Source organism: Hermetia illucens, chromosome 3, assembly GCF_905115235.1.
Source record: "Hermetia illucens chromosome 3, iHerIll2.2.curated.20191125, whole genome shotgun sequence".
Classification (NCBI taxonomy): domain Eukaryota; kingdom Metazoa; phylum Arthropoda; class Insecta; order Diptera; family Stratiomyidae; genus Hermetia; species Hermetia illucens.
The window spans coordinates 143,766,680-143,781,643 of NC_051851.1; the positions used below are offsets into that span (position 1 = coordinate 143,766,680).

Genomic DNA, 14,964 nt, shown 5'->3' on the forward strand with positions numbered 1-14,964 from the left:
CAAGATACTGCCTTATATTTTAAGCGACCCGATACTATAAGTCATCATCATCATCAACGGCGCAACAACCGGTATCCGGTCTAGGCCTGCCTGAATAAAGAACTCCAGACATCCCGGTTTTGCGCCGACGTTCACCAATTCGATATCCCTACAAGCTGTCTGGCGTCCTGACCTACGCCAGCGCTCCATCTCAGGCAGGGTCTGCCTCGTCTTATTTTTCTACCATAGATATTGCCCTTATAGACTGCCCGGGCTGGATCATCCTCACCCATACGGATAAAGTAGCCTGCCCACCGCAACCTGTTGACCATGATCCTGATCTACAACCAGACGGTCATGATATCGTTCATAGATTTCGTCGTTATGTAGGCTACAGAATCGTCCATCCTCATGTAGGGGGCCGAAAATCTTTCAGAGGATTCTTCTCTCGAACGCGACCAATTTTTCTTGCTAAGAACCCAGGTTTCCGAGGAATACATAAAGACTGGCAAGATCATAGTCTTGTACAGTAAGAGCTTTGTCCCTATGGTGAGACGCTTCGAGCAAAACAGTGTTTGTACGATACTTTAAATGCTATGCAGAAATAGGAAGTGTTAATAGTTAATATTATGTAACACTTTTACCAATATTTTCGCTTTAAATTGGCGACTTCCCAGAAGAAATTAACAATTTTCCAAATCCAGTTACTTGTTTTCTACAACAAACTCACATCTTTCCAAATCAAATTCACGACTTTCTAAGTGACGTTAATTATTTCTCAAATCAAATGTACAGAATCGAATTACTAAACTATGTATGGAAAGTGACTACATTCCTGGGATTCCATTGCATAACATCATGGAAGATCTGAATACCAAAATGAATTTTAATAGGACCCTTTTCGGATTTATCATAAATAAATATGTTCGACTCAATATACAAGACTCGAGTTTATCGAAAAATCAAGGAGTTACATTTTTCTTCCGTTGGAATCAGTAGGGTGCGGTGACCGAGTTAGTTGAGCGCCAGCCTGGTCATTGGTGTTTGCATTCGGCTTTGTAGGTTCCTGCACAGTCCCATTGAAAATCAAATAGGAAATAACAATACGAAAATTGATAGACAAATAGCTTCCTCTAAACTACAATTTTTAGTTTTCAATGTAGATATATATTTTGGGAGCAACTTACCTCCTTCATCAGTACAAAGCTACTAAAAACAATTGCGATTATACGGTTCTTTTATACTTATTCACTTATTGCTTAAATTACTTTTACCGCGGCGAGTCTTAATTAATTTTAAGGGGCAGTTACCTGAATCTGTGTTTAATAACCGCGTCGCGTGTTCTCTTAAACAATTTCTAAACTTTCCCAAGGGTCCAAGGTTGTCGTTCGGTTTGTATGACGCAAGAGCTCGAGATTTTCCCGTTGAATGGTATGGGCTTCCTCGACTATGTGCGCTGCCACTCATGATCTTATGCGCGACTTTTGTTTTCGAACACTTCTTCGGTTGATCCCGGATTATACCCATTCTTAACAGCGGTGTCAATAATGTGCTGTCGTTCCTTATTGAAACCGTATTCCGAAAGAAGGTATGTGATCAGTCGGTGAATTATGCAATTATAGGCAGCCATTTTTGGGAAAATGTATGGTGTGAAGTTGCTGGTAACGTTCTCTACGTTGCTGTAGGCTCACGGTATATCTCGAACTTAAGCTCCCCGCTAGAGTTGACGATATGTAGATCTAGGAAGGGTATCCTCTTCTATCTCTAGTGTAAACTCGATTCTATGATGAATCTTGTTTATAGATGAGATGACCATGTCAATATCGTTTCTAACAGTCGAGGCATTATTCCCCTCGAGTCAGTTTCTTCTTCGATTGATGACATGAATCTTTCAGTGAGTAACGGCGAGAGGGGGTTTCCCATGGTTACTCCAGAAGTAGTTTTGTAGAATCTACCACGAAACGTAAAATAGTTTTCGTTCATGCAGAGCCTGGCAAGGTTTGCATAGATACGAACTTTTCTTCTCCATTCCGGGCCAGATCCAAACTGGCTCAACCATTTCTCGAGTTCGAAAATTGACTCTTTCACTAGCGTGTTGGGAAACAATGCCTTCACATCGAACGACATCATCACCTCGTCCTCACCCATCCTCTCAATGCATCGCTATTAAGAATGGGTATAATCGTCAGACTATTGAGAAACTGATCGGAAGGAAAATCAAGCAACACAATAGTCATGATTATACAACACTATTCTCGCAGCATAAGGAGGCAACCACGATACGGATAAGTACCCCGTATTCCTACCTACTTAACCTCAGGAATTGAATAAAAAAGTTCCAATTGGAAGTCGTAGGTTCTAGTCGATCGTCCACTTTGCGGAATTTACTGGGAAGCGTCAAGGATTCTTTGGCAGCGGAGGTAAAAAGCGGGATCTACCGAATAACGTGCAGCGACTGTAATAAGATATACATAGGACAGACTAAACGCCTGCGTGTATGAAGTGGGGAAAAGCAAGAATATTCTAGATACGTTTATGTATGGGAAGCATTTGTTAACAACATTAGCCAATACTACTGACACTCCAATTGATGCGGCATAGGATGAATTGATTCCTTTTTTATGCTAAACCACCCGGGATTTCATTCCCTTCAACACCATTGTGACCACCTGGGCACCTGCCCAGAGTACGTTTATCGTATTGAATCTAGAAATAAAGTAATTGATTTATACAAACCTGGGCGATTTTTGAGGTGATTAAAGAACTGAGCCATCGATGCGGAAGACCTCAGTAGATCCTGCCAAGCATTCTTGTGGTTCGCGCCAGTTTCCTCTAGCTTTGAGGGCAACTTACTATCTTCTACCAAACATGGGGATATATTGCATGGTTAAATTTTCATTGATAATTTGGAGTGGGATGTGCTTTGAGGCCTAAATTTCATATAGATGCACCATTGAACCTTTTTCAGGTCTTTCGGTTGAATGTGTTCTGAGAACGAGAACTAGTACATCTTTTGGGGCACACATTTTGGTTCCTTATTCCCCTGTGTTTCACCCAGCATTAGGAATAAGATCAATACTAATCGAGGAAAAAAGCGTTTGCGAAAATGAACTTATTTCAAATAAAATTCCACCATTGCATAGTTGGACAGGATTTGGTTGCACGTAGCACTTACAGCTACAAACATAAGACTTAGTCAAATCAACCTGCATCATGCCAAAGCTTCTTCCATCTACTGGCGGCAAGACTGGCAAAGTTGCAGGACTATCCTTATATATTTCTGGTTCAAGAGCCATGAATTGGTTTTAACAGAATCTATGGTATTGGATCAGTCAAGGGGACTAGGATCTTTTTCAATGGAAGATCCTCGAGACCGAGGGCCTGCGTTCTGATGTCAAAATTGTTAGAGGCAACCATGCTAAGACAATTTTGTTCCCAGGACCTTGTTGCGATCAACTTACAATACCAGGTTAATGGTAAGAGGAGAAATTTCATAGGAACTAAGGAATCTAGTAGTGTATGCAGAATCAAGTGGCTTTGAACTTTTAATAGATTGTGATGCGAACGCTCAGCATATTTGTTGGGACAGTAGCAAATGCAATCCTTGAGGAGGAAAGCTGTTTGATTTTATCACTTCAGCTGGTCTGATGACCGCGAACGTAGGGTGCGCCCCTACACACAAGTAGAAGTGAAGTAATTGACCTCACAATCTGCACTTCAAAGTTGTTAGAGTTGATTAGAAGCTGGCGAGTACTAGATGAAGTCTCACTATCAGATCACCGTTACTTAGAATTTAGTCTTTAGTCTAATACAAAGGCGGAATCCTAGGAAAACGGATTGGACAAAGTTCAATGAACTTCTTGGTGATAAAGTGGAGCTCCCTAGGCGACTAAGGACTCCATTGGCGCTAGAAGATCAATTGAAAACACTGAATCACACACTTTTAGAGTGCTTTGAAGAGACTCGTCCTATTTCCCCGTGGCCAACTTGGTAAAACGGTTCCATGGTGGAGCCGAGAACTGCAGAGACTCAGGAAATCAACCACGTGACTTCTAAATTGTGTTTGCAAAACAAATAAACATGAAAATTGGCTAAGCTTCCGGAACTCACAGTGTGAATATAAGAGGTTAGTAAAACGTTTGAAACCATACGTTTTTAGAGCATACTGTGAGAAACTGGAACGTGAAAGGGAGACTTCCAGGCTGTGCAGATTCTTCAATAAGGATGAATCGGCCAAGTTGGACTCTTAGAAAACCGGATGGTACTTTCACGAACTCCAGAGTTGAGTCTATACGTGAATTAGCGGTTTATGCAAACCTTTGAACACGAAGGTGTTGCAAGGAAATTTGGCAGAAGGTGAAGGTAGTCTTCATACCAAAGCTTGGGAAAGATGACTATTCAAATCCAAAGAACTTCCAACAAATCAGCCTAACATTATTTTCGCTGAAATGTCTGGAGAGACTGGTTGAGCGTCACATTCGCGAAAAGGCGCTAAGGTCGCACCCACTAAATGAAAACCAACCTACTTACCAACGTGGAAAGTCCTGTGAGTCTGCTCTTTATTCTTTGGTTTCAAAGATAGAAGTTGCAGCTCTGAAGGGTGAATATGCGATGGGGGTGTTTGTGGACATTGAAGGGGGTTTTGACTGTGCGCCCTTCCAAAAGCTCTGTGATGCCGCCAGAGAACATGGTGTTGACGAAACTCTAATGAAGTGAGCCCACGCTATGCTAGCGCAGAGATTGCTGTGCGCTGAAGTGGATGTTGATCGCTACCTAACAACGGAAACGACGAAAGGCTGCCTTCAAGGTCTTCCATCGCCACTTCAGTGAAGTATGCTGATTAACTCACTACTTTGCAAACTGCAAAATCTGCCACTACACGTTTAAGCTTATGCTGATGACGTGGTTGTGTTGGTTGTTGGTCGAGGTCTCGGAACGGTGAACGCGCCGTTGATTTGATTGACAGTTGGTGTCTCATGCATGCACTTCAGTAAATCCAAATAAAACCACAATGGTATTATTTACAAAAAGGAGGAAACTGTATGGTCTTTGCCGTCCGACTCTCCAAAAAAGTGAAATAACTGGAAGTTATTCTAGGCAAGAAGCTTCTTTGGAACAAACATGTAGAGATAAAGATGAAACGAGCTCTCACAGCTTATGGGCCGTGTAGGCGGACCTTCGCCTCGACATGGGGACTTAGGCCTCAGGTAGTAATGTGGATATATGTTGCTATCATTAGGCCGATATTCGCTTATGGATTCCTAGTGTGAAACAAAACAGCTGTAAACTAGCTACACTGCAAAGAACTGTGTCTGGGTATCACCGGTGCCATGAGCACCACATCCGGCGCAGCTCTGAATGCATTACTCAATTTGCAGCTCTTGGATTTGTTTATTCACAGCATTGCAATGAGAGCAGCTCATAGTCTAATGCGATTATATATATATGGAAAACAAGGGACGTGGGAGGCACAGAGCATTGGAATACTCCTTGGGAGAACTGAATTTAGTTTTCGCAATGCTTTTCGATTCTCACATCACCATACATCTGTTTGGTAGAAGATATGGAGTTATCTTGAAACGAACAGAAAACGAACCAGAAGAATGCGTGTCAGGATATACTGACGTCCTCTATACCGATGGCTCAAAGACATAAAATGGTTCTGGAGCAGGAGTCTACCTCTTGAATAAAAGAGAAGTGGGGTTTTCCTTTGGGACAATACACAACGGTCATTCCGGCTGAAGTGTATGCGACCCTAAGGGCGACAACCTGGATGATTGACGGGCAGGCGCATCGCAATCTGTAGCAATCTTTAATCACTTCAAAAATCGTTCAGAAATGTAGAAACCGATGGAACTCTGTTTCTAGATTGTTAACTACAACCGGAGGAAGCTTACGACCGAGAGAAATGGAAAACACGATCCAGACAACCGGTTCTCACTACTAAACGGAATAAAGGCAAAAAAAAAAACAAGAAGAAGAAACTTTAAAAATCGAGAAAATGACCGATTACTCACGTAAAATCCAACTCACCTATTTTGGTAAACTCGAATTCTTCGTCTTGCTGACTACAGCAAATAATTTGATCGTGGACTGGTCGAAATGATTTTGAGTTAACCTTTTACCAGAGATTGTCCTGATCATGAAATTACAGCAGTGTCTAGCTAGCAATGAATATAACATTAGGAGAAGAGACTGTGCTGATATGGCGAAAGAATGTGACACCGCATGCTCATCCATTCATGGGGAATTTCGTCGACATATTCTAGCAGACACTGATCAACGCCAAATTACAATTTCTGCTAGTAAGTCTAGTCTATCATCCTTACCTGGTCATTCTGAGTTCATTTTATGCTATAAGAGCACGGCAATGCCGGGCGGTTCGTTCAGAAAAAAAAACTATAAATAAACCAAAGTTCGATTGTATACTGTATCAAAACTACATTTATTTCAAATTTTTGTAAAAAATTTTTCGTGTTTTCAGTTCAATTCATTAGAAAACTTCGCACGTATATTCCAAATTTTTTTCTTTGATGATGATCTAAGTTAACACATTTTAAGTCCGTCGAGCAAGATACAGAATATTCATTGATTCACTGATTTCGGTTGAGCAATAAGAGTTTCTTTCTCTCTTAAAAAAGGGATTGGAAAAAATAAAAAAAAAAACTAAGGAAAAAACACGGGAAACTAAATAAATTTAAACCAAATATAAGGAAGCTGCAAGATCTTAAGTTCGCCATTTTTGAGAATATTCCAAAACAAAATACTCGAACAGTTTCGGTCTTCACTGTTTCCAATGTCCTCCCCGTCACCATCATCATCCTTGAACCGTTGCCAATTCACCCCACTCTCATAGCCAACATCTTGCTCCTTCAATGTGTAATTTCCATTGAGATTAATCAGAGGTCCTGGATTTTCATTGTACTTAACCGGAACTGTATCCATTTCATTGTATTCGTCTTCTAGTTTCCGAAGTTCCTCCTCTATATCGAACATTGGGCAAATACTATTCGGACCGCCACATCGCGAATTCAACGAAGTATCTATCATTGTACGATTCTCTAGCAATTCCGCGGGACCATTCGTGCCATTTTGCGATTCGTTGGAAGTAATACCACTAGGGCTGCTAGTGGTTGTTCCTTTCGTTAAGGCATTTCCAGGTATGTGACTAACTAAGAAAAAGGCTCCGGCAATTGTCATTACGCTCGCCGCATAGCTAACTGCCATAACGGCGATGTTACTTAAGAAGAATTTAGCTATTGTGAACGACGGGAGTAGATTCAATAGCTCGGTGTAGGTCAACCAGCCCCGACGTATCCCCTGACGCTGTGCAAGAATCTTTTCAACCGAATTTAATTTGTCGAAGAACTGCTCGTTCGATATGTATATGTTCCAGTCCTGGCGATATTAATTATTTGTTAACATAGTGAAAGTGGGAAAGAATTAAAAGCTGACTTACTATTGCGCATAGAAAATCTATTTCCAATTCTTTCATGCGTTCCTCGGTGATATTCCCTTCTTTTGCCCAATCGCTAATATAAACTTCTTCGTCATGTCCGCAGTAAAACTTCGTAGAAACCATCTGTAAGGAAGCAAAAATAAAACATACATCAATGCAATAGTGGAATAGCATATAAAATAAATAAATCCTGCGTATAATAATTAGGTCGATCATATCGTTTCTAACAGTAGATTTAGCAGTTCTCTTCCAGATGTGCGTAACAAAATGGGCGCTGCCATCGTTTTCTTTTGCATATTGCGTCTGCCCCTACTCACAGACTTGGTGAGCTTCGATTCCCCAAACACTGACTGCTTTTATGGTCCAACCAGTGGACGTACTATTTTGCTGATCGGACCACAAATGCCTCGAACAGTCTGCGATATTAATGAACAAGGACCTGGGTTAAAAATACTTTTTTCTTTGGCGCTGGTCATGTTGGCGACGATGCGTCGGAAGGGCACCATAAGACTCGGCTGATCATAAAAACATGAAAGCGAATTGACAAGTGTAAGGAACTGAAGACTTAGTAAACGACATGAGTCTTATGGTCGGGAACCTATCGAATTCGCTTAGCATGAGAAATCCTATGAAACGAAGCATAGCGAGTAGAAAATTCACCATTGCACCTGTGAGGGAAACAGAAGTTGCCGCAAATAATGATGATGACACCCAATTGTATAATATCCGGTCAAGTTCCGCCTCTTGTGGATAAAATGCTAGCCACCGTAATATGCGCATATGAGCTACTCCTTCAAATCAAAATGAAATCATGAAGGTGCCAGAATTTGCCGTCTCCCCACGGAACTGTTTCTCGCAGCCCTTGCAGTTTCTGCAAGGATATTTGGCAGGAGAACAATAGGGGTGGCTTTAGTGGATCTGAATCGCATCTTCTTTCTGAGCTTTCCAACCTCCATCCTGTAGTACCCGCTTATTTCCGGCTATACGAATGGCCTGCCCTTTGCCTAACATATGACCGCCAATTTAAAATTACATAGCCTGTCAGAATAAGAAGACACTGGAATTTAGTGAGGGATCTGTATTTCCTGGGAAACTACGAGGTACCTCAAAGTCGATCGCTATTCAGAAAATCAAAACTCAAAACGTGGTGCGACAAATGTTGATAGATAGGTGACATCAAGAGATGACGATGTTACGCTGTAAATGGTGTCGCGAACGGAGCTTCACGGATATCAGACGACCACCAAATTACCAGCAATGCGAGTTTATCGGGGTCACTGGACACGTAAACCATTAGTTGCTGTCGCATTCATGAAACCTTACACGAACCATTGGGAATAGACAGTTTCTTCGGGAACCACTTGTTCCTTTCATCAGTGATACACAACCGTAAAACGAAGTATCCGTAAATCCCTGGGAAGCTCAGATTGAAGCGAAATCGTAATCCCATCCAACTGAACAGAGCAGTTAAAACACAAATTATACAGACAAATCAATAGATGGGAACACGTCCGAAATAAGAAGGCTAACAATACTCAGAAAAAAACTGCAACTGAGAGATCAAAATCTATAGAACAAGTGACACGAAAGGGAACCTTATCCAAACGCAGAAATGACCCCATCTCTTGTGGAAGACCAGAACTGCCAACAAAACTCCGCCGGCTGCCGGTTCCAAAACTTCCCTCAAATGACGAGGGGGACTAGGGACTAGAATGTAACTTAGGTAAGGTCTGATCAACAACACTTGGGGAAGCGTCCATGGTGCTAAGAAAGTACTCAGAAGTAAAACTCGATGCCAAAGGAAACAAGGCGGCAGAAAGGGCTATTCTGCCTAATGTATCAATCCACACAGTTCACGAGTAGCTATCTGGGCAAACGAGCCTTCATTATAAATTGAACAAATCAGTAGTTAGGTTATCATATCTTATAAGGTGGGGGTCATCTACGAAGTATGTTTGAAAAGTATCCGCTGCTTTTATATCTTCATCCTAGAGAGTTTGAATGACGTCGCGAGGCATGAGCGTCAGCAGTAAAGCTTCACGAATTTATCGGTTGCTTGTAGACATCTGCAGGAACCTGTGCATAAAGTGTGTATTTGCGTTCGTCGAATTTCATTATTGTTAGAAATGATAGAAAAATCTATTCAGATCAATACATCCGCATCAATGCTTGCTTCAAACTTGGAAAAACTATTTCGAAAGTTTTGTCTGTTGATAGTGATTCTCGTTCTGGCCACCCTTTTGATGAAGATAATATCGAGCACGTGCGACTTGTGATTGAAAAAAATCGTTGTTTAGCAACAACGTTTTTCGACGTGAATGAGACTATGCCAGACTTGATGCTCTGGAGGACACCGCGTTAGGCGCAGGGTATGCTTTATCCAGACTTCAAAAGGAAACCAAGGATTAGACGCGTGGTTTTAAATATCGGGACAACGAAAAAGTTCTGGCGTTCAGGCAGTGAAGGAAACATTCACGAATAATCTTCGCGTCGGAATCACTGATATCGTCTTTAGAGAGGTGGCGAGTTCTGGAAGACTTCTCGGTAAGCGACCATCAATACATCGCGTTCAAAGTGGTCGACAACATCGTGAAACTTTTTGGGGTAGGAAGTGTCGGGCTGGAGGGGCTGAAACTGAAACTGTCGTAAATTAAGTTATGAACTTCGTAACGGAGCTTCTGCGTCGCAAAGGGCAACTCGTGATAAAAATCCTGCTTGGTATTGATGGACGACGAGAGTAGTAGTATCACAAGTCTAGTAGTGTAGTGTCATAAGCTCCGTCATTTGGCATAGCGTCCAAGCGATCGACAGGAGACATATACCAGAAAGACAAAGTACAGATTAGATAAAAGGAGACTACGCAGCGGGATTACTAAGAGTAAAGTTCGTTGCTGGTAAGGTCTAGCCCGAATGGTGGATGAAGATAAAGTTAGAAACTGGTTACTCGAAAAATCGGAGATCTGAAGAAATCTCAGATAAGCCACATCATGCGAGAATTCTTCCCTGCGCATCCCATTTGAATTGACGTTCAAAGTATGAAGGGCGTTGAGGATTGCACAATTTTCACCATGAAAGGGCTGGAACGACTCCTCTGTGAAAAATAAGAAGGCACCTGAAACCAGCCATATGGCGGCAGAGGCACATATACTACTGTTTCACTATTGGCCGAACGTTTGACGGTACTTTTTCTTATTACTGAAAGGTGACATGGCTCGCGCTGGGCGCAAAGGGCATCTTAAGCTGCTGCCATACTGTATCCCCTTAATAAAGCCGGGAGGCGATACTGCTCCTCTCAATGTACTCCTGCATCTCCTTCCCCTAGACGTCCACATTAAATACGTTGCAGCGTGCAGTGCCGTCAGACTACGTGAGTCCGGATGCTGGGCAGCAAAGTCCTACGTCCACAATAATATCCTAAGACGAAGTACCCCGGGAAATCTAGGCATTCCTCACGGACTATGCCACACGCAAGCTGAACTTCACGAGAGACTTTGCTGTGAACTTTCCAACCAGGGCAAAGTGGAAGACCGAGGAAGTGTTGCAAGGTTATTACTCAGTATTATTTACCGATGGATCAAAGATGGTCTGTGAAGTCGGCGCGGTGGTTTTCTCGAATACACATAGTGTATCCGAGTTGTATGATCTCCCAGGTTTCGGCAGTGTATTCCACGCGGAAGTACTGGCGATATTGGAAGTCAGTCGATGGCTGGAGCGAGATCCGAGCCCCAAGCGTAAAATAGCCATTCTGACCGACAGCCAAGCGGCCATCAAGGCCTTGTACTCAGCGACCGCATCCTCTAGGCTAGTGGGACAGTGCAGAGACGCGCTAAACCGTCTGGGCGGCAAGCTCAAGATCACCCTCCTTTGGGTTCCCGGGCCAGATTGGCCAGGCGAGGCTCTATTCTTAACAGCCCTTCGGTACAAGCGGTGTTTCATTGGCGGCTGCCACGAGCGGAGTCTACTCGTAGTACTTAGCAGCCGCGGGCCTTAGACGACGAAGGCTTACCAGATGTGCCAAGTCAAGGAAGATTGGCCTGCTTATCACATATCCCGATCACGAGAGCTCTTGTGTCAGACGCATGCAAATGCATTGAAGATTACGGCGGTGTGCACGAGGCAGCTTTCCTTCATGAATGTTACGGGCTGGCTCTGAAAATGCGAGCCGGCTGGACTCTGCCTCTCTGCTCTCAGAATAGCAGTCACGGTGTTAGGAATTTGTGGCATCAAAACGGCGCACCACAGCGCTAATTGGGCTCCTCTCAGCAGCCACTGACACCTACCTACCCTATGTGCACCATTTTTTGTCGAGAATATCGATACAGCTTGTACCATCACGTGCGCCACTAGGCACCATTTATTCGTTGAGCAAGAATTTTCGCTGATACATTTCAGGAGACACCAACCCATTCAGTTTCGTTATTCTCGCGGAAAACCTATTAGGTTGTTGCATATGAAATGTCCGATTTGGCAATCAAATGAAGTTAGTTACGATTTTGCGGTATCAAACCACCACCAGTTGGCGCTGTTATAGTCCCAAATTTAATCAAGGAGTCATTTCAGTTTTGACCATCGTTGTGATAACAGTGAATAAAAAGGAAAAAAGGATGGAAAAGAACCAAGAACGTATACATTTTCTGTATGAGTTCAAACTCGGTCATAAAGCAGTGGAGGCGACCAGGAACATTAACAGCACATTTGGAGCTGATACGATAAGCGAACGAACCACACGGCGGTGGTTCGAAAAATTCTGGTCAGGCGACGTAAACCTTCAAAGGGAGGCACGTGGACATCCAGGACCATCGATTGATAATGACGAGCTGCCTTTGCTAGTCGAATCCGACATACGTCAGTCTGTGAGAGACATTGCAGAGAAACTGGGCGTACACTATTCGACAGTTTCTCGGCACTTGCAACTACTTGGAAAGGTGAAAAAGCTCGACAAATGGGCTCCGCAAGCCCTTACGGAAAAAACATTTGCAGTTCTTTACTCTCCCGCAACAGAAGCGATCCGTTTTTGCACAGAATAGTGACATGTAATGAAAAGTAGTTATTATATACGACAATTGTCGCCGATCAGCACAATGGCTAGATAATGATGAGCCACCGAAGTATATGCCGAAACCGAGCCTCCATCCGAAGAAGGTAATGGTGACTATTTGGTGGTCTACTGCTGGAATTGTCCACTATTCTTTCTTGCCACCTGGAGAAACGATAAATGCACAGAAATACTGTACCCAACTCGAGGAAATGAACCAAAAATTGAATATTCAATGGCCGAGATTAGTCAACAGAGATGATGTAATACTCCTTCACGACAATGCACGACTTCATGAATCCAGAACAACGGTTCAAAAGTTGAACGAATTGCATCCTCATCCACCACATTCACCGGATCTTTCGCCAACCGACTTCCACTTTTTTAAGCATTTAAGTAATTTTTGGCGGAATAACAATTGAGGAACGAAGACGTCATCAAAATTGCCTTCGGCGAGTTTGTCAACACCCGACAGTTAGACTTCTACGGAACTGGTATAAATGCTCTTGAATCTCGCTGGGAGAAGTGTTTTGAATCGATTGGCACCTATTTTGATTAATTAAATAAATTTTTGTAAGCTTTACAGTTGTTTCAACAACCTAATAATATGCTCCCTCTTTGCCATTGTCTCCTAGCTGCTCTACCTAGGTACTGACTAAATAGCACTTCTTTACTAAGTATTTCCATCTTGATAAACTACCACAGACAATATATGATCCCCCTAAACATTCGTGCATAATCTGGGCCATTTGCGGACTTTACCTCAAACATTATCAGTAATTGTGACGCAATCTTTACTTGCACACTTGGCGCATAAAACAACCGAGCGGTCGTGCATAAAGGAAAGTATCAACAGCTTTGCGCCTCTTATCGGGGCTTCTGCCAACGATAAAAGTAATAAAAATAAATCACTTTCCATATCATGTGCTTTCCCGCTATTTGCCGACACCCCGCGCGACCAATTCATTTCGGTGCCAACCCATCCATCCCAATTTATTAAAAACTTAGCAATTGCCATTTATTCTGATTCACCGCACAATTCTGGCTTTTTCACGAGTTGTCGTCGCATGGCAGCAGCGGAAAAAGAAATGTAGATCTGTCTCGCGATGAAATTGACCCCTGGCATTGGATGCAGGCTAATGAGCGCGATATCACCGCTCGCAATAAGCAAAGCTGCCCCACATTTCCGCTGTTTGCAATTAAGCCTTGTTACGTAAATTCTCCGAGTAATCTGTGGCATAACCTGCACACCTACGTCTTGCAGTGTAAGCAAGACGCAATCGGATGAGTGCAGCTGATCGGAAACCGTAGATACGACCAATGACCTGCAGCGTGGCTGCCGAGTTTGACTGCATCAAAAGCTAAATGCTTAAAAATAGACCTAAAAACACCCCGTCGACAACCTTGATTCGACCGACTTTGTGGTGGCTGCAAAGGGGTTCGGAACGTTGACCTGTTGCGTCTCCAAGTGCGGAAAATCAATGGCTTGGCCAGCACGGCAATTTCCATGCATGCAGCTGATAACTAATGAGCGAGTAATTGAATTGTGTAGCAGTGAAAAACGTAGTCAGACTCACCATGGATACAATGAACAGCTCTTGGGGTGTTATGCGCCTCACGTAGCCCGGGTCGGCACTGTTCAGTCTGTCGAGGTAGATGAGGGCCATGATCAGTGAGCAGGGGCTGGCCTGGATACTCCCGGCGGTCACCTTGTTCAGGCGGTGCAGCGAGTGGCCCTTATGCGGCTCCGAGAACAATTCTGAGGCATATTCTGCCAGCGGACTGCTGACTTTTGTAAGCTCCTTCGGGCGGCCAATGCCACCGTAGTAGAGTGACTTCTTCAAGCGCCCCATTAGCTCGTCGTGGGGCATAACCTGCATCACAAAACAAAGTTTACGGTTAAGCATCTGAACGTACACTCGTAGTACGGCTAACTGTTTACCTTATTCGGCTTTACGCCACGAATGACGCATTTGCTGCGTCCAACTGCCATTTTTCAGTTGGTTCCGCGCTGGTTTTCTCCTCGCGATCACAAGCACTAATCGAAATTCACTGCAAATTTCATTACCGCAGCACAAAACACTGAAAGTTCGATAGTTTGACAAGAGTTTTTCGGTTTGCACAAAGGCTCACTGCGGCCGAATACGATGAAACTCGCGATATGGAATGTTGTGAAAGCGCACGCGACCTACCTCGGAGAAATGTGACTCGCTGACAAGCCAAGTGACACTAGAACAAGAAGTCAAACGCAGGAGATGACGGAGGGGAAGTTCAATGAGGTTCTATGAGGGAATTTTTAACGGAAATTGACATAAAATTGCTTTTTTCTCGTTTTCGCACAGTAGATAGTCGAAGTTATTGGTTACGCTGAATTTATTTAATATTAAGAGATTCTCCTGTTGATCAATAAACAATAGGTTTCAACAAAGACTAATTATAAAAAAAGGTAAAATTTGAATAACTAGCCCCTGGCATTCCAGGCGATAATAAA

The 14,964-nt window shown here is 43.1% G+C and overlaps 1 protein-coding gene across 1 annotated transcript; it reads right to left on the reverse strand.

Annotated features, from left to right (window-relative positions):
* Window positions 1-6,399: 6,399 nt before the first annotated feature.
* On the reverse strand, window positions 6,400-14,710 carry LOC119652308 (protein CNPPD1). Its single transcript, XM_038056319.1, has 4 exons — window positions 14,416-14,710; window positions 14,051-14,347; window positions 7,439-7,561; window positions 6,400-7,377 (listed from the first exon to the last, which is right to left on the reverse strand). Exons 1-4 carry the CDS (start codon window positions 14,464-14,466, stop codon window positions 6,667-6,669), a joined length of 1,182 nt encoding a protein of 393 aa, XP_037912247.1. The 5' UTR covers window positions 14,467-14,710; the 3' UTR covers window positions 6,400-6,666.
* Window positions 14,711-14,964: the final 254 nt, after the last annotated feature.